A 26582-nucleotide genomic window follows, 5' to 3' on the forward strand; every position below is an offset into this window, starting at 1 on the left:
CTCCATTTCCCATACATCCACATTCACCACATCTTCCGGCTGCCTCAGTAGTGATAGCGTCCCTATTGTCTGTACCTAGCACCCATCGGCCTCTGCATTCAACACGTCATCCTCTGCAATGTCTGCCATCTCCAAAGGGATCTTGCCACTAAGCATATCTTTACCTCCCCCCCCCCACCCTTTGCTTTCCACGGGGATTGCTCCCTCCACGACACCTTTATTCCATTTATCCCTCCCCCACTAATCTCCCTCCATGGACTTATCTCTGCAAGTGGCCTAAGTGCCACAACTGCCCATACACCTCCTCCCTCACCTCCATTCAGAGCCCAAAACAGTCCATCCAGGTGAGGCAACACTCTACCTGCGACTCTGCTGGGGTCATCTATTGTGTCCAGTCTCTACATAGGTGAGAACAGTGGTAAATTTAGGGACCACTTTGTCGAGCACTTCCACAACATCGGCCTCAACCGGGACTTAACTGGTCGTCAAATATTTTAATTCCAATTCCCATAATTCCTATTCCGACATGTTGGTCCGTGGCCCCCTCTTGTGCTAGGATGAGGCCACCCTCAGGAGCTGTCTAGGTCTGTCTTGATAATCTGTCTTGGTAGCCTCCAACTGGAATGTTTTTTTTCCTTGAGGTAAATACATTTTCCTCTCCCCCCCCTTCCTCTATCCCCACTCTGACCTTTTACTTCTTCTTGCCTGTTTATTACTTCCCCCAAGTCCCCTCCTCCTTTCTTTTCTCCTATGGTTCACTCTCTTCTCCAGCCCTTGACCTTTCACACCCACTTGGCTTCACCTCTCACCTTCCAGCTAGCTTCCCCACCCCCCCACCTTTTTCTTCTGGCATCTTCCCCTTTTCTTCCAGGTCTGAAGAAGGGTCTTGGCCTGATATGTCGACTGTTTCTTTATTACCATAGATGATGCCTAACCTACTGAGTTCCTCCAGCATGCTGTGTGTGTTGCTTTGGATTTCCAGCATCTGCAGACTTCCTCATGCTTATAACTCAATTTCTGTTAAATTCATCCCAGTGTTACTGTCTGTGTTCTCAGTTTCAAAAGTTTCTTTGGAATTACTTCCTGATATTTCAACACATTGTTTTCTGCAATCATCCTGTGCGAATTTCAACTTCCAGATTAATTGTCATTCAACTATACACATCTATACAGCTAAACAAAAGACAGTCATACAAGCACACAACTCATATAACAAGCAACACACATCAAAGTTGCTGGTGAATGCAGCATCTGCAGAATTCCTCGTGTTTACACAACTCATATAGTTACGATAGCATATACAGTCACAAAATAAGATTAGCATAAGTTCATGAATGACATTGACTGAAGATTGATGGTGCATGGAATGTTGCCCTGGAAAACAAGCACACAGCTTCTTCCATCACTGAAGGGAACAAGCACTAGAGAACAGCACTGATGGACAAGCTGGCCTACAGGGCCAGCCTCCAACATAGTACAGATTCCAGCATGCCCGCCTGCCTCTTTTGTCACCACACTGCCTCTGGTGCCTCCTCCCTTTGGTTGCTGTAACAGGTGATGCCACAGCATCAGGCCTGGTCCTCAGACGGGGATTCTAGTGCTCCTGCAATGCCTCTCTCCACTCCCAAGCCGCCTCCAGCACCTCCTCCCCCGGATGGCTGTAACAGGTGAGGCAAGAGAGCCTGGTCTGCATAACAATTGAGTCAGTGCAGCTCCTCTACCATTGGTCTCGCCAGTGAACCAGACATGTAGTACTTTGTATCACCAGTGTCCATCAGGTCTTGTGATCACAAGAAAAATGTGTAAGACAAACACTTGCACATTTTGTTGGATCCTGAGCCCTAGCATGCTGCCATTTTACCACCATCTCTGTCTTAAGTTGGTGACTCCTTACTCTTAAAGCAGTGATCTCTTATTCTAGATTTTCCACAAGAGGAAACACCTTCTCAACATTCACCCTGTCAAAACTCCTCAGGATCTTGTGTATTTTAGTCGTCCCCTTTCACTCTTCAGAAGTCCAGCATATGCAAGACTAACCTGTCCAACTTTCCCTTGTAATTTAACCTACCCAGCCCAAGTATTAGCTTAATAAACCTTCTCTGAGTTGCTTCCAATGCAATAACATTCTTTCTGAAGACAAGGTCCACTAATGCGGTTGTGTGCAGCTGGCTCAGTGATGCAGTAGGACAGGGGTTCCCAACCTTTTTTGCACTGCGGACTGGTTTCATTTTGACAATATTCTTGCGGACTGGGGGGGCGGTGGGGGGGATGGTTGCCAACGGACAAGAGTAGCAGTCAAATACATTGTTTACCCAGAGAAAGACTACAATGACCATGAAGCCTTGCGCAGACACCAAGTGCGCATGTGTGACTTGCACATGCGTGCACGTGCCGATTATTTTTCTACAAATTGTTTTTGGCGATTCTGTTTTGGTGGGGGGGTGTTAATCACGACCAGAATATCGATGATAAGTGGCTAATACACTCAATTTCGTTTCTAAAAGGGATTATCTAACGAATTTAATATTAAACACACAGCGCATATTTTCCTCGCATGAATATAGCGATAAGTCAACAATCAGGAGAGCTTGAAGTAAGTGTTGAACGAACTTCCAGTAGAAGTGGCAGAAGCAGGTTCGATTTATCATTTGAAGTTAAATTGGATAGGTATATGGACAGGAAAGGAATGGAGGGTTATGGGCTGAGTGCAGATCGGTGGGATGAGGTGAGAGTAAGAGTTCGGCACAGACTAGAAGGGCCAAGATGGCCTGTTTCCGTGCTGTAATTGTTATATGGTTATATAAGTCACTTATAAATCAATAGCATCATAACATTTTAAGTAACGTTTGGATATTAAACACACAGTGCATGTTTTCCCCGTATGAACATATAAAATCATTGCAACACACAAATATCGCTGAATCAGTGGGAGCCCTGGGCTTGTTTCCCTGCAACAAGACGGCCCCATCGAGGGGTGATGGGAGACAGCGATACTCGAAGGGGGTTCCTTGTGTCCAGTCTATTCCGCAATTTAGTTTTTGTTACATTCATCGCAGAGATATGTTGGAAATGGAAGCAACGTTTTTGGTGCTTCCGTGGCTATCTCAGGATATTGAGCCTTGAGTTTGATCCAGAAAGCCGACAGAGATGTTATGTCAAACATACTTTTCAGCCCGCTGTCATTTGCAAGCTTGAGGAGTTGATCTCCTTCCCGCGCTGACGTGGAGGACGCGCGGGTAATGACCTCGCGTGTGTAATGGCTCAACAGTGGGTGTGACAGGGAATGAGGAAAGGTGCCGCTGACTCCTATCGCCAAATCATATCGTTTCCTCGCGGCCCGGTAGTGCATGCTCTGCGGCCCGGTGGTTGGGGACTGCTGCTGTAGGAAATACTCCTGTCTCACAGTTTCAACATCCCAGGTTTGATGTGATCTTCAGTGCGGTCTATATGGAATTTGCCCTTCACTTCTGTGATAATTTGCAAGTCCAGTGGGTGCTCAACTTTCCTCCCACTTCCAAAAAATATGCTGGTTGATAGATTAATTGGTTGCAGTGAATTGCATCTAGTGAGCTGTGGCAGGACAATCAGTGGATGGGGAGATCAGATTATGGATCTGAAAGAACAAATATATTGCAGGTACTCACTACCAGGGAAGTGGGGGAAGCAAATACAGTAGCAACATTTCGGAGATAGTAGGCAGACACATGAAATAGGGGTGAAAGGATATAGATCATGTGCAGGTTTATGGGATTAGTTTAAATTACTATTATGGCCAGCACAGGCATGTGAGTCAAAGGACCTGCTCCTGTGCTGTGTTCTAAAAGGCTGGATTATGATCAATCTCCTATTTCAGCATCCTTTAATTTATAATATGCTGAAATTTAGTCATCTGTGTTTTGAATGTAATCACATTGTGAATGTAATTGCACAACCACAATTCCTGCACATATCCCTTCATTTTCTGCCTGCTTATCTAAGGGACTGAATGTATAGTATTTGGATAGGGACTGATTGCAGATAGTCAATATGGCTTTGTGCGTGGTAGATCATGTCTAACCAATCTTATAGAGTTTTTCGAAGAAATGACCAAGAAAGTTGACAAGGACAAGATAGTGGATGTTGTCTACATGGACCTTAGCAAGGCCTTTGACAAAGTCCCGCATGGGAGGTTTGTTAAGAAGGTTCAGTCGCTTGGCATTCAGGATGAGGTAGTAAATTGGATTAGACATGGCCTTCGCGGGGGAAGCCAGAGAGTGGTAGTAGGTGGTTGTTTCTCTGACTGGAGGCCTGTATAGTTGTGTGCTGCAGGGATTGGTGCTTGGTCTGTTGTTTGTCATCTTTGTTAATGATCTGGATGATAATGTGGTAAACTGGATCAGCAAATTTGTGATGACACTGAATTGTGGGTATAGTGGAGAGCAAAGAAGACTATCAAAGTCTGTCAAAGCTTACAGTGAGATCTGGGACAGCTGGTGAAGTAGGCTGAAAAATAGCAGATGGAATTTAACACAGACAAGTGGGAAGTGTTTGGGAGCACAAACCAGGGTAGGACTTGCATGGTGACTGATAGGCCAGTGAGGAGTGTGGTAGTACAGAGGGATCTGGAAATACAGATCCATAATTCCTTGAAAGTGTTGTCACTGGTTAAAATATATATTGGCACATTGGCCTTTATTAATCAAAGTACTGAGTAGAGGAATTCCGATGTTATATTTAAAGTTGGATAAGACATTGGTAAGTATTGTATGCAGTTTTGGTCACCAACCTATAGGGCCCTGTAGATATAACCTAAAGATGTAAATAAGGTTGAAAGAGTACAGAGAAAATTTAGAAGGATGTTGCCAAGACTTGTGGACCTGAGTTATAGGAAAAGATTGAATAGGTTAGGATTTTATTTCCTAGAACATAGAAGAATGAGGAGAGATTTGATAGAGGTATACAAAATAATGAGGGGTATAGATTAGGTAAATGCAAGCAGGCTTTTTCCACTGAGGTTGGGTGAGACTAGAAGTAGAGGCCATGGATTAACAGTGAAAGGTGAAATGTTTAAGGAGGAGAAACCTCTCCACTCAGTGGTTGGTGAGACTGTGAAATGAACTGCAGTGAAAGTGGTTGATACGGGGTTGATTTCAACATGAGAAATTTGGATAGGTAGATAAGTAGGAGGGATATGGAGGGCTATGAAACGGGTGCTGATCGATGTGAATAGGTTGATTCATACTTTGGCATAGACTAGATGGGCCAAAAGACCTGTTTCTTTGCTGTAATCTTCTGACTATGTGTCTGTCTAAATGTCTCTTAAATATTTCTATCACTGATTTCCCTGGTAGTATATTCCAGGCATCTGCCACTCTGTGGATTAAATTCCATCTGCCATTTTTCCAGCAATACTTCCAACTGATTTTTATCCTGCTGTCTTCTTTGATAATCTTCCTTTATACCACAACTCCAGCAATTCTTGTGTCATCTGCAAATCTATTAATCAGCTCACTGACATTTTCATCCAAGTCATTATTATAATCTATTTATGTTCTTTCCTTCATCAGAACTATCATGTTCCAACTAGCTGTTGGTGCCCTCCCCAAATTTAGTCTCTTTCGCTTGGCATCTTTTTATTTCCCCAATGTTAGGGAGTTTAACTCGTTGAAGAGTATTTATTTTCTTATAATTTAATTTCAGATAGGGGAGGCAGACCTGTAGACATATTTGCTATCGGATTTGAAGAAATGGTTGAGCTGAATGCAGGAAATATTGTAAGTGCAAGGTAGGTAATAATACTTTGATATTTGTCATTTTAAGTTTTCTTGTTACTGAAATGAGTTAATTTAACCATAAAGTCCTTTTTGTGTGATATGGTTAAACACAGTTTTAAGTAATTTTAATTATTTTACTTAATTATTTTAGAATGGCATGTTTAAATTGGAAACTGATTCATTGCCACTGAATATATTTGTTCAATTTGTTTTTTTATTTGTACAATTTATTGTACAATTTGTGTTTTTCTTGGCTTTAAATATAACAATTTAAAATCATTTTTTTTTATGTTTCCTACATCGCATGAATACTTTTAATTTAGATCCTTAAAATATGAAGCTTTTTTTTGGGAGACTCTTAAATTCCCAACGTATTTTCTATACCCATAAATGTCCTATCATGTTGTAAAATTATTTTGTTGTATTCCTGAACGTGCCATGATAATTTGACACACGAGAAAAGCCACCATTATGCTACAAAGGTAGTAAGAGATGAGCAATAAGAGTTTTGTTTCAGTCATCTACCTTATATTCCATGAACAAACTTTAAAAATACCTCCTTGACTTTATCTTCCTCTTTCTAAATCTTCCTTTAGTTCTTCCATACCACTATAATAATACTGAAATAAAAACAAAAGATACCAAAAAGTACACAAACTGTTTGGCAGTATCTGTGGTGATAGAAAGAGTAAAACTTCAGTTATACTGAAGTCAGAACTTTCGCTACATTGTTGTCAATCAGCTGTCTTTGATCTCCCAAGTTCTCCTTCATTTATGTATATGTTTAAAAACATCTGTATATATTATTTATCATTGCATACAACTCTTTGACAGCACCACCAATCAGAAATTATGGGCTGCTGAGATTCAGAAGAGTATCTCCAGGGACTGCAAGTATGTTCTTTTAGCTTCTGAGCAACTTGTGGGTGTCTGCCTATTTATTTTTATCCGACCACAACATGCTGCATTTATCAGGTAAGTTTATTTTTTCAGTATAATTTGATTAAGGAAATATGCCATTAGCAGTATTTTTTATTAACTACAAAAAATGCTAAGATGATCCGATACTGTAATTTGGCCGGAGAAAGAAATTATAACTCGTCTAAATGTAAACATTTTACTCTTGTTTCAGCTAGTAGAATCATGAGATGACTTCAGCAGCAAGTAAACTGTGATAGTGTTGCAGTAGGGATGTGATGGTTGGAGAGCTTAAGGTTTAATGGGGGTTAAGTTGCAAGTTCAGCAATTAACAAAAATGACAAGGATAGCAGTAATCCTTGGCTATGTAGGAGTGGAAGTACAGTTAAACCACTAGCCTGATTTTGCTCTTCCCCATTAAATGTTACGTTACATAAATGTCAAAAGTTACATTACATTACTGTCCATGAAAACCAAAGAACAATCTATTTAGTAATGCCAAGCTTTTTTAATTGCTTTTTCAATTGTCCCTTTAAACTCTGCAGATCAAATAAGAGCAGAAGTATCCTTCTTGGCCCCTTTTGAGCCTGCTCCACCATTCATTACAATTATAGATTATCTTCTGCCTTGGCACCATTTTCCTGCACTATCCCCATATCCCTTAATTCCTGGTATCTGGGAGTCTAATTGATCTGTTTTAACAAATTACTTAACTGATTTAAAGTTTGACTTTATTAACTGAACTATATGTAATCGGATGTTGATCACTTTGGTCATGTTTTGCTGCTCTCTCACTGCCCCCCTTGCTGCCTCTTTTCTACTCAACTCTGGTTTCTCCTTTCTGCTTCCTCATGACTTTGCCCACCATATCTTTGTTGCTCCTTTCCAAAGTGTCATACCTCTGGGCATTGGTATTTTCTGTATACTTCTAGTGTTTGAACTGAAATTGAGACATTTATATTTAGTCAATGCATTGACATGTGCATTATACTCTTTCTGCTTTACTTCAGAATTCAGTGGTTGATTGGTTACCGACGTTTTGAAAATGATTAAATTTGTAGATGCTATGTTCTTGTATCTATTTCTTTTTGATTTTAAGTATAAAGAACTATCTTAAAAGACTGGCCGGTTGCTTGGGTTAAACACTGGTCTTCCACTTCTAGAATTAGTATCAAAAATGGGCTTAAAACTAATATGAAAAGAGGTTGAAGAGTTTTAGTCTTATTTCCCATTACATGAGTATATTGTTAATTTAGCAAAACTTGGCATGACATTGGTAATTTTGGAGTGCATAGGCAATTGAAGGTTAATAAAGAAAGTAAAACATTGATAAAAGATGCTCATCAAGGAATATGGCTTATGTATATTGTTATACCAGGATAAATAGAACTTCAAACTCCAGCAGATTGTATTCATCATCAGCTCCGACATGGGCACTAGCCTCCTCAGCATCCAGGACACCTTCAGAGAGCGATACCTCAAAGAGGCAGCATCAATCATTGAGGACCCCCAGGACATTCCCTTTCTCATTGGTACCATCAGGGAGGAGGTGTAGGAGCCTGAAAGCACACACTCAATGATTCAGGAATAGCTTCTTCCTCTCTGCCTTCAGATTTCCAAATGGACATTGAACCCATGAACGCTATCTCACTACTTTTTTTTCCGATTTTGCACTAGTTATTTTAATTTAACTTTTTTTAGTATATATACACACAATGTAATTTCCAGTTTTTATTATTATATATTACAATGTAATGCTGCTGGATAACAATGAATTTCATGACATATACCAGTGATATTAAACCTGATCCTGATTCTTCTTTTATTATACCTTAACGTAACCTGATTATGACCAAGGCTAAATGAAGGGAAAAACATTATGTTCTCTAACGTAATTATCCATTACTTTGAGCACAGAATTGACAAAATATTAAGATTTTAGAAGTTAATACCTTGGTGGAAATTGTGTTGCTAGACAGTTATGTATAAATGATAACATAAAATTTCAAGAAACATCCTTGATATCAAGCTATTTTGTTCCAATAAATGTAGTTGGAGTAGGCTGTTATGTTTTGCTAATCGCTGTGATGGGATTCTATTTCAGGGATGTAGCAGTGGACACTGTGAAGACTGGAATGGGAGGAGCTACTGGTAACAAAGGAGCAGTTGCTGTCCACATGTTGTTCTATACCACCAGCCTTTGCTTTGTTTGTGCCCATTTTGCTGCAGGACAATCACAGGTCAAAGAACGGAATGAGGATTACGTTGAAATAGCTCGTAAACTGAGTTTTCCAATGGTATGATCACCATTTTTTAAAATTCTTCTGAATTCCAGAGAGTATAGTCCCAGGCGACTGAATCTCTCCTCATAGGTTAACCCCTTCATCCCTGGAATCAACCTGGTGAACCTCCTCTGCACTGCCTCCAAAGCCAGTATATCCTTCCTCGAGTATGGAGACCAGAACTTCACACAGTACTCCAGGTGCGGCCTCACCAGTACCTTGTATAGTTGCCGCATGACCTCCCTGCTCTTGAATTCATTCCCTCTAGCAATGAAGCCAAACATTCCGTTTGCCTTCTTAATAACCTGTTGTACCTGCAAGGCAACGTTTTGCGATTCATGCACAAGCACCCCAAGTCCCTTTGCACAACAGCATGCTGCAATCTTTCACTATTTAAATAATAATCTGCTCTTTTATTACTCCTTCCAAAATGGATGATCTCATACTTACCAACATTGTATTCCATCTGCCAGACCTTGGCCCACTCACTTAACCTATCTATATCCCTCTGCAGACTCTCCACATTCTCTGTACAATTTGCTTTTCCACTCAGTTTAGTGTCATCAGCAAATTTTGCTACGCTACCCTCAGTCCCCTCTTCCAAATTCATCAGTGTAAATGGTAAACAGCTGCAGGCCCAGCACCGACCCCTGTGGCACCTCACTCACCGCCGACTGTCAACTGGACAAATACTCACTTATACCAACTCTCTGCCTTCTATTGGTTAACCAATCCACTATCCATGCCAATACACTTCCTCCAATTCCATGCATCCATATCTTATTTATGTTTCTTGTGCGGCACCTTATCGAACACCTTTGGAAATCCAAGTATGTGACATCCACCTGTTCCCCCCTGTCCACTGCACTCATTATGTCCTCAAAGAACTCCAGTAAGTTTGTCAAACAGGACTTGCCCTTTCTGAATCCATGCTGCGTCTGTCTAATGGAACCACTCCTTTCTAAATGTCTCGCTATTTCTTCAAGCTTCTGACAGCTTCAAGCATTTTCCCGACTACAGATGTTAAACTAACTGGCCTATAGTTACCCATCTTTTGTTACATCCTTTTTAAAAAAGTGGCATGACATTTGCTGTCTTCCAATCCACCGGGACCTGCCCAGAGTCTGTAGAGTTTTAATAAATGATTACCAACACATCTACTCTAACCTCCGCCAATTCCTTCAGCACCCTGGGATGCATCCCATTAGGACCAGGGAACTTATCTACCTTCAGGCCCTCTAGTTTTCTCATCATTATCTCTTTAGTGACAGTGATTTTATCGAGGTCCTCACCCCCCATTTCGTCCATAACATCCTTCTTTGGCATATTAGACGTGTCCTGCACTGTGAAGACCGACACAAAATAGTCGTTCAATGCCTCAGCCATTTCCTTATCACCCAATATCAATTTCCACTTCTCTTCTTCCAGGGAACCTATGTTGACTTTAGCCACGCTCTTCCACTTTATATATTTATAAGAACTTTTGCTATCTGTTTTTATATTTTGTGCTAATTTACTTTCATAGTCTATTTTCCCTTTCCTTATTTCTTATTTATTTGTTCTCTGTTGCTTTTTAAAGTTTTCCCAATCCTCCAGTCTCCCACTATTCTTTGCAACTTTGTACGCATGAGCTTTCAAAACATGGTAGCCAGTTTTACATAGCATGTTTCCATAAGCAATTGTGTTTTAAGATTACACGATCTTTATTCTGCCTACCGAGGGATAAATACTAACTATATTAAAACATGTATAATCTCATTTACATCCTATTTAAAATATGGGAGAATTTTTAATCAATGCTTGAACTGGGACTTTTATTTTCTTCAAAGCCAGTCCAAAGGACTATTGCAATTTATAAAATTGACTTTCCTTAGGCAGTCCATGTTGGAAAATACAGTGCCTATAAAAAGCATTTACCACCCCCCCCCCCACCCCCAGAAGTTTTCATGCTTTACAACATTGAATCACAGCGGATTTAACTTGGCTCTTTTTGACACTGATCAACAGAAAAAGACTATTTCGTGTCAAAGTGAAAAACAGATTTCTACAAAGTGATTACAGATATTACAAATTAATTACAAATATAAAATACAAAATAATTGATTGCCTAAGTATTCACCTTCTTCAAGTCAGTATTTAATCGATTGTCGTTTGGGAGCAATTACAGCCTTGAGTCTGTCTGCGTGAATGGGTCTCTATCAGCTTTGCACATCTGGACGTAGCAATTTTTCCCCATTCTTTGCAAAACTGCTCAAACATGAGGATCTTGAGTGAACAGCCCCTTTCAAGTCCAGCCACAAATTCTCAATTGGATTGAGATCTACACTCTGACTTGGCCATTCCAGGACATTAACTTCGTTGTTTTTGAGTCACTCCTGTGTAGCTTTGGCTTTATGCTTGTCATTGTCTTGCTGGAAAACAAATCTTCTCCCCAAGTCACAGTTCTCTTGCAGATTGCATCAGGTTTTCCTCCAGGATTTCCCTGTATTTTGCTGCATTCATTTTGCCCTCTACCTTCACAAGTGTTCCAGGCCTTGCTGCAGTGAAGCATTCCCACAGCATGATGCAGCCACCACCATGCTTCATGGTAGGGATGGTATGTTTCTGATGTGCAATCTTTGGCTTACGCCAAACATAGCATTTAGTCTGATGGCCAAAAAGCTTAATTTTGGTTTCATCAGACCATAGAACCTTCCATCTGACCTCAGAGTCTCTGATGTGCTTTCTGACAAACTCTAACCGAGATTTCATATAGGGGATTTTTTTAACAGTGGCTTTCTCTTCGTCACTCTCCCATAAAGCTGTGACTGGGGAAGCACCCGGGCAATAGATGGTGTATGTATTGTCTCTCCCATCTCAGCCACTGAAGTTGTAACTCCTTCCAAGTTGTCATAGATCTCTTGATGGCCTCCCTCACTAGTCTCCTTCTTGCATGGTCATTCAGTTTTTGAGGACAGCCAGCTCTAGGCAGATTTACAGCTGTGCCATATTCTTTCCATTTCTTGATGATTGACTTAACTGTACTCGAAGGGATATTCAGTGACTTGGTAATTTTCTTGTATCCTTTTCCTGAATTGTGCTTTTCAATAACCTTTTCACGTAGTTGCTTGGAGTGTTCTTTTGTTTTCATGGTGTAGTTTTTACCAGGATACTGACCTACCAGCAGTTGGACCTTCCAGATATAAGTGTATTTTTAATACAGTCAGTTGAAACAGCTTGACTGCACACAGGTCTCCAAAAACAAATCTCCATTTAACTAATTATGTGACTTCTAAAACCACTTGACTGCACCAGTGATGATTTGGATGGTGAATACTTATGCAATCAATTATTTTGTGTTTTATATTTGTAATTAATTTAGATCACTTTGTAGAGATGTTTACACAAAAGAGTATTTTTGTTGATCAGTGTCAAAAAGCCAAATTAAATCTACTGTGATTCAATTTTATAAAACAATAAAATATGAAAACTTCCTGGGGGGGGGTGAATATTTTTATAGGCACTATATATGCTGACATAGTCAGTGAAGGGCACATCCTTAATAATTCTTAAAAATAAAACCATTATTTTTTGAGAAGGGGATGTATGGTAATGTGTATCGGGAGACATGCACATGCAGTAGATCTCATTCTTATGTGCTTCTGAAATGGTCATTATTGGCTGCCTTGAACTTGTGCCACAGTGTGGTAATTATATTCTCATAATTGTTAATTTGTTCCAGGATTTTACTCAAGAAAAGTAATTTTTTTCAAATTGAAAAACTGCAGATGCTAGAAATCTGGAACTGAAACAGGAAGCACTCATGAGTTAGAGTGGAAAGAGACAGAGTTGATGTTTCAAGTCAAAGACCCTCTCCATCCAACACAAACAAACATGTATATACACACATATTGCTATCTCTCTGCAACTTAAACCTAACTTGTTTTCTTTCTCCACCAGTAGTTCTGATGTAGCATCTTTGATCTGAAATGTTAACTTTGTTTCTTCTTCCTAAGGTGCTGCCTGACTTGCTGATTCTTTCTACCATTTTCTTTTATATAGTTGGATGGCTTATGATGGGAAATTTTAGTGATGGTATACCTGTGTCCCCCTTGCCTTGGTCCTTCTAACAATAAATGTGGCATTTTGAATTACTGCAGGACATCCACTTGATTCTTCAGCACTGCAGTTTTGGTGCACTGATATGTTAGGGCGACAACTTGTTCTGATGCTAACTTTGTTTAATGGTTTTGGACTGCCTTGTAGATGCTGAGCTTTGGGATCAGGATATTTGAGATATTCCTTCGGCTCTAAACACCTAAATTCTGATCTATTATTGTGGCTGCAATACATGCAATCGCATTTCTGATCAATTCTAAACTCTCAGAGTGTTAATAGTGGAGCTGTACCATAGGCAATGCCAAGAATGTGACAGGAGGTGGTTACTTTCACTTGATTATGGTCATTGCCTGGTATCAATTTGGTTTAAGTGTTACTTTCCACTTAGCAGTCAAAACTGAGTATTATTTCTGAAGTATTACTGCATGCAGCTAAGGGCTATGTGATTTCCTAAGTAGTAGCTAACTGAATTGGAAATTCTGCAATTACTGGCATTTCCAATTCTCACTTTTTTTAAAACAGAAGGTGAAGAAATAACTTGGTATGAGTAATGTTCTAGTATAGTCTAGTGTATAGTGTATAATGTTCTGTAGTCTAATGTTGTTTTTGTGTTGTTCTACGTAGTTCAGTATAGTTTTTGTACTGTTTCATTTAGTACCATGGTCCTGAAAAACGTTGTCTCGTTTTTACTGTGTACTGTACCAGCAGTTATAGTCAAAATGACAATAAAAAGTGACTTGACTTGACTTGACTCGACTTGACTTATGGGGCTAATGATTCCTCTCCCGACATCAATTTTCCTAGGATTGCTGGAGGACATATCAGCAGCAGTCACTTTTGCTTCACCTCTGGAATTTAGAACTTAGTCGCTACTGGCTGCTTGAAAACATCAATGACATCTTCTATTATTTTAATATAGCTAATTTGGACATCCTGCTTTATGTGAACAAGAATAGCTGTCCAATTTAACACTCTATTGTTGTTGTGCTTGAGTGTGTACAGGAACAGTCTAGTTTGGAGGCTGGCTGCCTTGAGCACTGTAACTTGGGTCTTGGGCCAAATGATGCTTATGCATTCTGTATGCTGTTTTTCATGATGCCATGTAGACTGAACTGAATTGAAATCTTGATGGCGGAAACCTCGAGGGTGAGATGGATTGTGGAATGTGGCAAGAGGGTACAGAATTTTGGTGAAATTTGCTGAAGTCAATGAAGTAAATCCAAAATCCAGTTAGCAAAAATTGCCAATGAAGATAATGTTTAACTACCCTTGGAGACTAGAAAAAAATGTTCTTTTGTGGTTAATTTTCAATATAATTCAAAATTATCTTCTCTTCACTTTCTCTAGGGCAGATTATTGTTTTCTCATGATTATATATTTTGGTGTGGAGATTTCAATTACCGCATTGATCTTCCAAATGAAGAAGTAAAAGAGCTGATAAGACAACAGAATTGGGACTGCCTTCTGTCAGGGGATCAACTTATTAATCAGAAGAATGCTGGACATGTAAGATTGAAGTTTCTTAAAATTGTGTTTAAAAATTTATCAATACTGCATAGCTTGCTTATCATGGACAAGGTGTAATTGCAGTATAGAGAAGTGCAGTTAGAAATAGTAGTTTTTGATCTATTTTGTAATTTCACATGGATTGCCAAGAAATAAGCTTGCCATCAGGATAGTTAATGTATCATGAAAGCCATATAGGTAGCTTAAATTGAAAAATATTTTATTTTGGCTTGCGTAAATTGCTGTTGTGTGGTGAAAGACTTCCAGCTGGCTTAAAGACATTAAAAAGTCTTAACACTGAAGTTGACAAATTGTTGCAGAATATAAAAATAATTTACAAATCGTTTCAAGATTATGTTAGTTTCAAATATATGCCAAATATTAGCGATGGATAAAATGTGTAAGTTTTATCTCGGAAGTTATGGAACGTAATACTGCCACTTTTGTTTCAACTCATCTTAAGTTCTTACTCTTATGGAATATTGTAAGTTCCCAGTTGGTCCATTGAACCTCCAGGAGAAATTTAAGCAATTTTCACGTTTTTCTGTGTTGACCATTAATAGAAAATCGAAACTTTTTTAATAAACAAACTTTGTTTTCTATTCTTCATCAAGCAAGCCTCTGCACACTTGACAAAGCAAACCTGCATTGATACTCTATTACTGATCCCCATTTAGTCACCAAAAACCCATAGTTGGCCTACAATGTCACATTCAGAGAAACATAGAAAAATAAAGGCAGGATGGCCCTTTTTGGCCTCTCAAGCCTGCTCTGCCATATAATTCATTCATGGCTGACTGACTGTATATCTCAAAGCCCGATTCCGTTTTACTTCTCAAATCCCTTAATGCTTTGTCTGTCTAGAAATCTGTCTACATATCTTGTATATATTCAACAATTTGGCCTTCACAGCTTTCTATAGTGACAAATTCCATAGTTTCATCCAATCTTTCTTCATTTCAGTCCTGTATCCTGGGACTTCCACTTTTCATTCAAGATTCCCTGCCAAGGAAAACACTCTTTCTGCATCAAATTTGTCCAATCTGGTCTGATGTTTGCATTGTAATTAAAATCCCTCTCATTCTTCTAAACTGTAGTGAACATAAGCCTAAACTACCCAATCTATCTTCAAGCAGCGGACCTACCTTCTCAGAAACTGAGCTGAGTTATGTCTATTGCAGATATATCTCTTCTTAGATAAATTACATAAAATATGTGGTTTTGTCAACACCCAAACTTCAAGACCTCTTTCAATTAAAGGCAACATCCTATTTGCTTTTTTAACTCCTTGCAGCACCTACGTGTTTACTTGAATGACTGCTGTACAAGGGAATACAGATCTATTATGTGTGCTAGTTCTCCTCTTATATCCTCAATAAAACAAAATACAGTTGATTTCAATAGCAATTACACTTCTCTAAATTCATGTTGAATTGTCTACTATTGTTGAGATTTTCTAAGTGTTCTTTTATCATGTCCTTTATAATAGACTGGAACAGTTTCCCAACTAAGGATTCTCTGTATTCTCTTCAGATCCTTAATTCCCTGTTTTCTCCATCTTTTTTTTAAATAGTTGCATTTGCCATTTATGCTAAGGAACGTTAGAAGCTGACAACAAATGCACCCACTACTCTACCTTCTGATGCTCTAGCATATCAGGCCCTGGGGATTAGCCTTCCTTTCCATTTACAGCCTTCAGTACAACTTACCTCTCAAGTACTTTACTTTTACTACTTCTTTTCACTTGCCTCCCGCCTTCCTAATATTCCTGGTAAGCTATCTGTATTCTCTTCAGAAGTCAGAACCAGAGTGTAAGTTATCTTGTTTCTGCCATAAAGGATCTATTCTTGTTTACATTAACATTGTTCATACAGTAAGATTTAAAAAAAACACTTGTTTGGAAATCCCAATTGTTACTCCTGTTGACAAAACCATGTATTTTAGGGTTTTTAGGAGGGTTTCCACGCTCACTTTAAACTCTCTGGGTTCACTGGAGATTTATAATACTTTCGTAGTTATATTTATAGTTTTCAACTTAAATTTTCGGCAATCTGTCTTATAATTCTGCAGTGGAAAGTGAATGCTTCATCAGTTTTTGGTCTGTCTGGTTTCACAGTTAAATAACCTTTGTTTTTTCTCTTTTGTAGATTTTCCGAGATTTTCTGGAAGGTAGAATAAGTTTTGCTCCAACTTACAAATATGACCTATTCTCTGATGATTATGATACAAGTGAAAAATGTCGGACTCCAGCTTGGACAGATCGAGTTCTTTGGAAAAGACGGAAGTGGCCTGTTGACAAATCAGGTATGATAACTAGTTTTCTTGCAAGACATTTACTACTTTCTTCATTCCTGTGCATCATCGGGAAAATTACAGAATATTCTTTATACTTGAATCCTCCCATTCCAAAATTATGCTTTTTGCAGTTTTTCCATAATGTATTTTATGATGCTCCAATATAACCCCAGTTCCCTGGCCAGTGCTTCATATGAGCAAAAGTACCCAGCGGGAATACGGAATTATTCTGTCTGGTTAAATCATAGGTTGAACAACTAAATTTATCTCGTGTTTTGAGGTAAACCTCCGGTTCAAATTCGAAAAGCTATCTACTGAATTCCACCATCACTGACTTTATTTTTATGCAGGTGTTTGTAGTGAGGAACTTGAAACCATATAAAGTATTTCTGCTTCTTTATAGCTGAAGACCTGGATTTGCTGAATTCAAGTATTAAGGATGAATCTAAACTAACTAATTCATGGAGTCCTGGAACATTAGTTTATTATGGACGAGCAGAATTAAAAACATCGGATCATAGGTACACCAACCATTTTAGTGCTGAAGCAACTTGAAAGTTGATCTTTAAAAAAAAAATGTCACAAGTGAAATGAGTAAGGATCTCCAGTTTTAACAAGCTGTAAATAACACTAATTTTTAAATGGGTGCCTGACCGATGGTTATTTGTAAATTATGGATGATGATTAAGGAATTTATGAATGTTCTTATGAATTTTCAACGTAACAAAATTGACTCCTTGGGATACAGGTATTCAACTGACAAAGCTATTTTTCACTTTAAGGAAAAGCATACTACTCTCAGAGCATTGGAGTAGACTGTACCAAAGTAATGGATTTCATCCAATCTTTGATTTCCAAAATTTTGCTTAACAAACTACTTATTATGAACACATTCTATTTGTAAATTAAGAACTGATTATATTTTTTAAATGGACATTTAATATGGGTCACTGACATAAAGAAACACTGAGGATTTACTGCACTACATTCTACCAGTGCTCTTGGTCCAATAATAAGAGCACAAGAATAGGAGCAGGAGTAGGCCATGACTTAGACGAGGGAATTAAATGCAGCATCTCCAAGTTTGTGGATGACACGAAGCTGGGTGGCAGTGTTAGCTGTGAGGAGGACGCTAAGAGGATGCAGGGTGACTTGGATAGGTTAGGTGAGTTGGCAAATTCATGGCAGATGCAATTTAATGTGGATAAATGTGAGGTTATCCACTTTGGTGGCAAAAACAGGAAAACAGATTATTATCTGAATGGTGGCCAATTAGGAAAAGGGGAGGTGCAATGAGACCTGGGTGTTATTATACACCAGTCATTGAAAGTGGGCATGCAGGTACAGCAGGCGGTGAAAAAGGCGAATGGTATGCTGGCATTTATAGCGAGAGGATTCGAGTACAGGAGCAGGGAGGTACTACTGTAGTTGTACAAGGCCTTGGTGAGACCACACCTGGAGTATTGTGTGCAATTTTGGTCCCCTAATCTGAGGAAAGACATTCTTGCCATAGAGGGAGTACAAAGAAGGTTCACCAGATTGATTCCTGGGATGGCAGGACTTTCATATGATGAAAGACTGGATCGACTAGGCTTGTACTCTCTGGAATTTAGAAGATTGAGGGGGGAATCTGATTGAACGTATAAAGTTCCAAAGGGATTGGACAGGCTAGATGCAGGAAGATTGTTCCTGATGTTGGGGAAGTCCAGAACGAGGGGTCACAGTTTGAGGATAAAGGGGAAGCCTTTTAGGACCGAGATGAGGAGAAACTTCTTCACACAGAGAGTGGTGAATCTGTGGAATTTTCTGCCACAGGAAGCAGTTGAGGCCAGTTCATTGGCTATATTTAAGAAGGAGTTAGATATGGCCCTTGTGGCTAAGGGGATCAGGGGGTATGGAGAGAAGGCAGGTACAGAGTTCTGAGTTGGATGATCAGCTATGATCGTACTGAATGGCGGTGCAGGCTCGAAGGGCCGAATGGCCTACTCCTGCACCTATTTTCTATGTTTCTATGTTTCTTTCTGGCCCATCGAGCCTGCCCCACCATTCGATAAGATCATGGCTGATCTGTCCGTAAACTCAGCTCCATATGAAAATCTTTGTGATCAGTCATATAACAGAGCATGAAAGCTGCTTTAATTTTGTGGCTCTCACTAATTTAGTATCAGGAAAGAAATTCTAAAGAGTTATTTCCTTTTATCTTCAGCTGATAGAACTTTTTTTTTTACCTTAGTGAAAAGTTTTAGGTTTGCAGATTATATTGTGATATATAGGGGTTGTATACACCGTTTAACTATATTTTTAATTGGACAAAATGCTTGTGAATTTTAAAATTTTATTTCATACTGCTGGAGGCAAAGGAACTTGGTTACAGTATGTGAAGTACATGCCAATCCAGCCAATCTGTGGTCTTCAGAACCTCTCAATGAAGAAAATCTCTGAATGCAACATGTATCTGTGTAGTTTTGCATGGATTTGGGGAGAGGTGATCAATAAGAGCACGCTTCATTGTAGTTATCCCACGTTGGATTTCCTTTGTCAATACTTTACAAATTATATATATTATTTTTATTTTACTTAGGCCGGTGGTTGCCATCATTGATATAGACATATTTGACATTGATCCTGATGCTCGACAGAGAGTTTACAAGGATGTTATTGCTCTGCAAGGACCACCGGATGGCACAGTGGTAATGTCACTGACCAGCTCCTCCTCGGACCAGAATTACTTTGATGATAATTTGATAGACCATTTGCTTCAACAGTTTGCTGCATATGGTGATGTTATTTTGATAAGGTAACCAACTATGTCTTGTGCCAGTTTGTTTCTCTACCTACTTATTTATTTTTATTTTATTTAGCAATACAATGTGGAGTAGGCCCTTCTGGCCCTTTGAGCCACACTGCCCCAGCAACCTCATAATCCCAATGAACTCTAACCTAATCACAGTACAATGACCACTTAACCAGCTGGTAGGTCTTCAGATTGTGAGAGGAAGCTGGAGCACCTGGGGAAAACTCATGCATTACACAGGAAGGATGTACGGGGACTCCTTACAGATGGAGCCAGAATTGAACCTTGAACCCTGGACACCCAAGCTGTCAAAGTATTGTGCTAGGCATAAACTTAATTCCTTCTGAAAGATGTCGTATGGCGTGCCTTCAAAAGGGTGAGCGCAAGGTAGTGTATCTCAATGAATACGATTAAATACTCACGTTTCAGCCTGCTACAGCTGATAATCACAACTGCATCCAAGGTCTGTACAGTTAAGAAAGATGTTTTAATGCGATTGAACAATCTTATCACTGCTTAAAATTGACTGACCATACTATATACTCGCTGTGTGGACCCCTGGTCGGAAATGTGGCTGCCTCTCGGGGCTACAAGTGCATTTATATAAAAAATAACTAGGCTTTCGACTACCAATACGGACTATCTTGCTGGCAAATATACAATCTCTGGTAAATAAAATTGATGATCTCAGAGTTAGGGTGCTGTTTCGGAGGGATTTTAGGACCGCGTATGTCCTTTGTTTTACGGAATCTTGGTTAACCTCTTCCGTACTTGATGCAGCAATTCGGATTCACTATACACCATCAGGATAAGACTGCCAAGTCTCTCAGAAGCAGACGTGGAGGTGTGTGCCTCATGATCAACTCCTCGTGGTGTACTAATGTGTTGGTGACATTCCAATTCTGCTCACCAGACCTGGAATATCTCGTAATTAAGTGCCATCCATTTTATCTGCTGTGGGAGATTTCAGCGATCTTTTTGGAAGCGGTGTACAGAAGCCTGAAGGCGCACACTCAGCAATTCAGGAACAGTTTCTTCCCCTCTGCCATACGATTCCTAAATGGATGTTGAACCCATGACACTACCTCACTTGTATTATTTCTGTTTTTGTACTATTTCTAATTTAACTATTTAACGTTCATATATACTTACTATGATTGATTTACTTGTTTTTAATATTATTATGTATTGCATTATACTGCTGCCGCTAAGTTAACAAATTTCACGACATATGCCAGTGATAATTAAACCTGATTTTGATTTTCTCTGTGCTGAATAGTTTGTAATGTTTTATGGCTTCAAAGACACATAGTTCCAAATTAGAAGTAGAGTCATATATCTCTATTTCATACTGCTGGAGGCAAGGGAACTTGGTTACAGAATATGAAGTACCAGTCCAACAGTGTTCAGAGTTCAGAATGTCTTGATGAAGTTATTTGGCCAAACAATCTGAACAGGCACTTCAAGTCCAACTTTTCTATGCTGACCAAGATGACTTCCTGAACTAGCCTATGATTGGCTTATATACCTCCAAATTTTTCCTATCCGTGTACCTGACCAAGTTCTTTTTAAATATTATTAGGCACTTTTTAGTTTGTAAGCTGTGTAGACCAGTGACACTAACCTAAGTGGGGATTTTTAGGAAAATACAAATGAGGTTTCTGGGTGACTTAGTTTAAGTGACAAGGCAAAAATTTGGTAAAAGTGTGAAAGTATCCACTTTCGTAAGAAAACAGAATGGAGGTATATTATTCAAATGACATTATTTTGGGGGAGTGCTTGTCAACAAAGAATAACTGGATTTTCAAGCATCTGCAGAATCTCTTGTTTATCTACAAAGAGATATGTGCATTCTTATACAGTAGTGAAGACACAGATGCCGCAAACTATGTTTTGGCCTTTGTAGCAGGAGGATTGAAGGAGAGAAGCAAGGACAAATTGCTACTATACAGGGCATTGGTGAGGTCATGCTTAAAGTATCATGTGCAGTTTGGTTTCCTCTTTTAAATAATGGATATAATTGCCATTTAAGGGAGTGCAGTGAGGGTTGAACTGATTCCTGGAATGGTGGAATCACCTTGTGAAGAGAAGGCAGTCTTGATCTGCATTCTGTAGAAGTTGGAAGAATAAGAGGGGAGTAAATGAAACAAAATTCTGATATGCTAGATACACTGGAAGCAAGGAGATATATCCCTGTGGCACAAGATTTAAATCTTATTCTACTATTGTACTTAATTTCTCTCTTTTCACCAAAATCTGCTGATTGAAAATGTATGCTTCCAGGTTCTCCCCCATATATTAATTGTTTTTGTTCTTGCCTTTGTTGACTGTTCTGTTAATTGAAGATGGTATCACTGCTGGATCCAATGTTGTACTGATAAGAAGTGTACAGAAACATGGTTGGCAATTAGGAGTGGTAATCCCATTGCAATCAGAATAAAATCTGTGCAGAAAGTGTGATAGGTAGTTTTTAGTAAAGGTTTCATATAAATATTGTTAGAATCTAGAAGTTTAAGGATAGGAAAAGAACCAGGGAGCTAAATCAAGCAAAGTAGCTTAAGTAGAAGAAAAATACAAGCATTTACTTAAATTTTGATGCAATTTTTCTGTACTATAACATAACTAAAACAAAACACAATTTATTCTTGTGTTTTTGGCTTTATTGAACAATGCTGTTATATTCAAATCCAGAGCTTGGTTACAATAAAACCAATGTCTGAAAATATTCTTTAATTCATGCTCTGCAAAAAGGTGTTCGATAATTTTGCTTAATCAACATTACACATTCAGGATCTATGCAAATATTGCATAAAGTGTACCTTCTGATAGCATTTTGAAGAACAGTGCAGGGAATAATATTCAAACCAGGATATTCAAATAAGATTTTTGGATATAATTTGTGTCAGCATTAGAGTGTGATTATTGCAACTGCAAATGAACTTGAAAATTATTGGCTCAATTGTCTTAAATACAATATGATTGTATTGTATCATTACAGCTAATTGCAGCTAATCATTGTTGCAACTAATGTCTCCAGAATTTAGCCTTCCCTATTTGAATAATGTATATATTAAATGTGATTACAGAAGCACTTTTTTTCCCTTAGGTTTGTAGAAGACAAAATGTGGGTGACGTTCTTAGAAGGCAGTTCTGCTCTTGCAGTACAAAAGTTAAGTGGTACTGAGGTAAGCAAATGTCCTAATAAGGAAGCTGTTGCTGTACTTTCTCCTGCTCTGGTCTAAATATTGAAAAAAAACTCCTTCTTTCTGCTTCACTATTAGTTATTTTAGACAAAATGCCGTAGGAATAGAAAAGTTAATTTAGCAATTTTGATTGTACAGCAGGCAGAGTTTGGTATTCTATGCACAATGGCAATGAATCATGTACTAAAATACCAAAATATCCCTGAACTTGAAAAAAAAGTCTTCCTAAAATGGATGACCTTGCATTATATGGATGTCATGTTCCATCTATTGTTTTCACTTCTTCAAACTTCGATATACAGTGGATTTTGGTTAATTGGAACACATTGTGACCAGTACATTTTGGCCCATTTAGCTGAAGTTTAATGGAAATGGTTAAAAGGTATAAAAAAGATAAACTATTGTTTAACTGAGTAACAATAAAATACAGAACAAGTTAGAATACTATAAATACCTCAACGGTACTATAAAACTGAATTACTTCCTTATTATAATCAATGAAGGAATTCATCTGTCATATTCTTTTCATCAGCTGTAAATGCGCTGACATTTAGTGCAGATAATGGACTACCTTCATACAATGCTTTCAATGATTGCATCCTCCAAATCTTCATTTTCATTGTAAAACTGTTGACACCTTCAAATTCTTCGTAATGTCTAACTTGTTGAAGTAGTGAAATCATTTCATTTTCACACCCAGCCATTACCGGCATCTCCAAGCCTGAATATTTGAAACCGCAGTGAGCAAAACAGTTCAGAGTTGTCTTATTGCTTATTTCTCACCAACTGATTTTTGAATACAAACACACGCAACTAACTATTTAAAAACTATTCAGTGTAGTGTCTAATGGCCAATCAAGTGCCTGCGACTGATACTAGTTTGAAACTATTCGGCAACAGTCTTCAGTCCCAGTTTCACTCCAGTGTTCCATATAAACGAAGAGAATCCCGGCTATTTTCTCAATTAGTTTTTGTTCTTTAAGAGTTGTCTGAAATAAGCTCAACTGATGTCCCAATTAACCAGAATCCACTGTGTATTTTTCTCCCCTCCCTTTCCAGTCCTGATGAAAAGTTTCGGCCCGTAAGGTCGTCTGTTTACTGTTTTCCATAGATGTTGCCTGGCTTGCTGAGTTCCTCCAGCATTTTGTGTGTTGCTTTGGATTTCTGGCATCTGCAAATTTCTTCATGTTTGTGATTCCACTCCCACTGTGTATTCTAGCAATTTCATTTCCATTGATGTCAGGCTAACTGGTCTGTGGTTTATTGTTTTCCCTCTGTCTCCATTCTTATATAGTGGTGTTACATTTGCTACCTTTCAATCTGTGGGATATTTAAGTAAAAATGGCATTAGTTTTTGGGAAAGATAGAAACCTGTAAGAGCAGTAACAAAGAGTTAAGCAGTGAGAGTAATAGAACCAGGGAGACTATCAGAGAAACAAATGTAGAAAAAGAATATTAGACACAGGCATACATAGCAAATGGTGAAGCATAGCAGACGAACCATCAATCATTGAAAAGAAAAGAGCGGAATACTTGTATTTTGGAATAATATTTTTATCAGTCATAAAAATTAAATTTGTATTTTCCTAAATCTTGCTATTAGAATAAGTAGTTGTTGTCTGAACAATGCTGGATGAAATAACCATCTGACCAGAATCGCAGAATATGAGTTGAAATTAAAGATGATGGGGGGAAAAAAAATCATTGTATCCATGCAGGTTTTGGGCAGAAAAATTGCCATCTGTCTGAAGAATCCAGACTGGAGCAGTAAACTGGAGGAAGAAATTAATCTTGAAAGAATTGGCCTTGGTTTACCGGTCTCTGCTAGTTCTACTCTGCTGGGAGAGGATACAGTTGTTACTGCTGACTATGATATGGAAGGTATGTAGAAAAAAGTCTGGTGCCTTAGTATTAAGTTGTTTTAAAATCAGATTATTCAATTTATAAAGTGACCTTTCGTAATGTTTGTAAATTTGTTAACCCTTTCTGTCAACTTTATTAAATGCTTAAGTCAGTTGGCTACAAATAAATTAATGATCCATAGGCAAGTATCAATCAGATATTGACTGTTTATATGTTTAAACTCTTCTCGGGCTCCCATTGCATTCATAATGACTGTGGGATTGACTTCGACTGCACAAACTAATGTGTTGCACCAATGCCTTTTTGGACCGCCTGGTGAAAGAAGCCATTGAAATAAAACTAGAGGAAAAGAATTTTAACAGAGACGAAGGTCTCGCTCTAAATAAGAACTGGAATTAGATTGTAACTGAGGTGGAACAGCAGAAACCTGATTGGTTAGTCCTCATCCAATCAAAAGGGACATATGACGGGGTATTAAATACCACATGAAGATGGCAGAATTTGTCATTTGAACACCGGTTAAAATTGATACCTGTACCTGGCTGGGAGCCCGAGAAGAATTTATTCACTAACACCAGGAAGGCACTAGATCCTTTTGTTTTGTTTATATGTGTATCATATTTTGATTTTTTTTTAAAAGTCAGAAGGTAGCTAATATTACAAGTTGTAACTTATTAGTAATTGTTTTTGGATCAGCTTCATTAAAAAAAATCACTTATTAATATCTGGGAATCAAATCTATAAATTTAAACCAAAAGAATAATTTGCTTTTGAACAGCAATATGTAGAGCCACATATTAAACAATGCTAAAAACAGTTAAGTTTAGTTACTTTTAAATCCACTTATTACAATTTTTTTGTATTGCCTATTAAGTCTTTTGCACTGTTTTAATTTAGGTGATGTGGACGACTATAGTGCTGAAGTATATGAAATCCCTCAGCATTTGCAGCCTCTTTCTGGTTCAGGTTCAGGGACTTCTCCTGGTTCTACTCCCAGGACAAGTCCCTGTCCATCACCCACAATACCAGAGGTGCTTCCACCATCACTGCCTAGCAGACCAAGTCGAGCAACTCCAAGGACTTCCACGTTACCACATGAACAGTCACATCAAGGTAAAGGTTTATCATGAATATCAACATGTTATAAATTGAGAACCGGAGGGACTGGAAAGTAACCTCCCCCTTGTAATTACCTTTCAAGGAAATGACCTTCATTTTGATTGACAATGACAGTGCTACGATTTAGTTATAGATTTACCAATTCTTTCAGTTGTTACCATTGTTCAGGACACACTGTTAATGCACAATGATAACAATACTCTGCATGAATATTATGAAACAAAAATTTGGTAAATTGGTTTATTACTGGCACATTTACTGAGGTACAGTGAAAACATTTGTTTTGCATGCCCTCCATACAGATAATTTAATCACTTCAGTGTATTGATATAAGTCAAGGAAAAACAACGAGAATAGTGTCAGTTACAGAGAAAGTACATTGCAGGAATAGAATGGGATGAAAGGCATTGATGAGGTAGATAGTAAGTCGATCTTGTCATAAAGGGGGCCATTTAGTAATCTTATAACAGGAGGATAGAACTGTCCTTGAGCCTTGTGATATCTGCTTTCAGACTGTTGTATCTTCTGCCCGACAGGAGAGGGGGAGAAGAATGTCCATAAGACATAGGAGCAGAATTAAACCATTTGGCTCATTGAATGTGCTCCACCATTTCATCACGGCTGATCCATTTCGCTCTCAATCTCATTCTCCTGCCTTCACCCCACACATAACCTTTCACACCGTGACTAATCAAGAACCTATCAACCTCTGCCTTAAATACACCCAGTGACCTGGCCTCCACAGCTGCCT

General features: G+C 38.6%; 1 protein-coding gene across 9 annotated transcripts in view; it reads left to right on the forward strand.

The window, feature by feature from the left end:
• Positions 1-26582, forward strand: part of synj1 (synaptojanin 1) — a 120140-nt gene that overhangs the window by 54530 nt on the left and 39028 nt on the right. For all 9 annotated transcript variants that reach the window (XM_063050469.1, XM_063050474.1, XM_063050475.1 and 6 more), the window contains 10 exons: positions 5680-5764; positions 6588-6728; positions 8776-8968; positions 14399-14557; positions 16705-16861; positions 17256-17373; positions 19434-19649; positions 22753-22831; positions 24568-24730; positions 25610-25825. In XM_063050469.1, coding sequence (XP_062906539.1) covers positions 5680-5764; positions 6588-6728; positions 8776-8968; positions 14399-14557; positions 16705-16861; positions 17256-17373; positions 19434-19649; positions 22753-22831; positions 24568-24730; positions 25610-25825 — 1527 coding nt within the window. The remainder of the gene's footprint in view (positions 1-5679; positions 5765-6587; positions 6729-8775; positions 8969-14398; positions 14558-16704; positions 16862-17255; positions 17374-19433; positions 19650-22752; positions 22832-24567; positions 24731-25609; positions 25826-26582) is intronic.

This window comes from Mobula hypostoma, chromosome 6, assembly GCF_963921235.1.
Source record: "Mobula hypostoma chromosome 6, sMobHyp1.1, whole genome shotgun sequence".
Taxonomy (NCBI): domain Eukaryota; kingdom Metazoa; phylum Chordata; class Chondrichthyes; order Myliobatiformes; family Myliobatidae; genus Mobula; species Mobula hypostoma.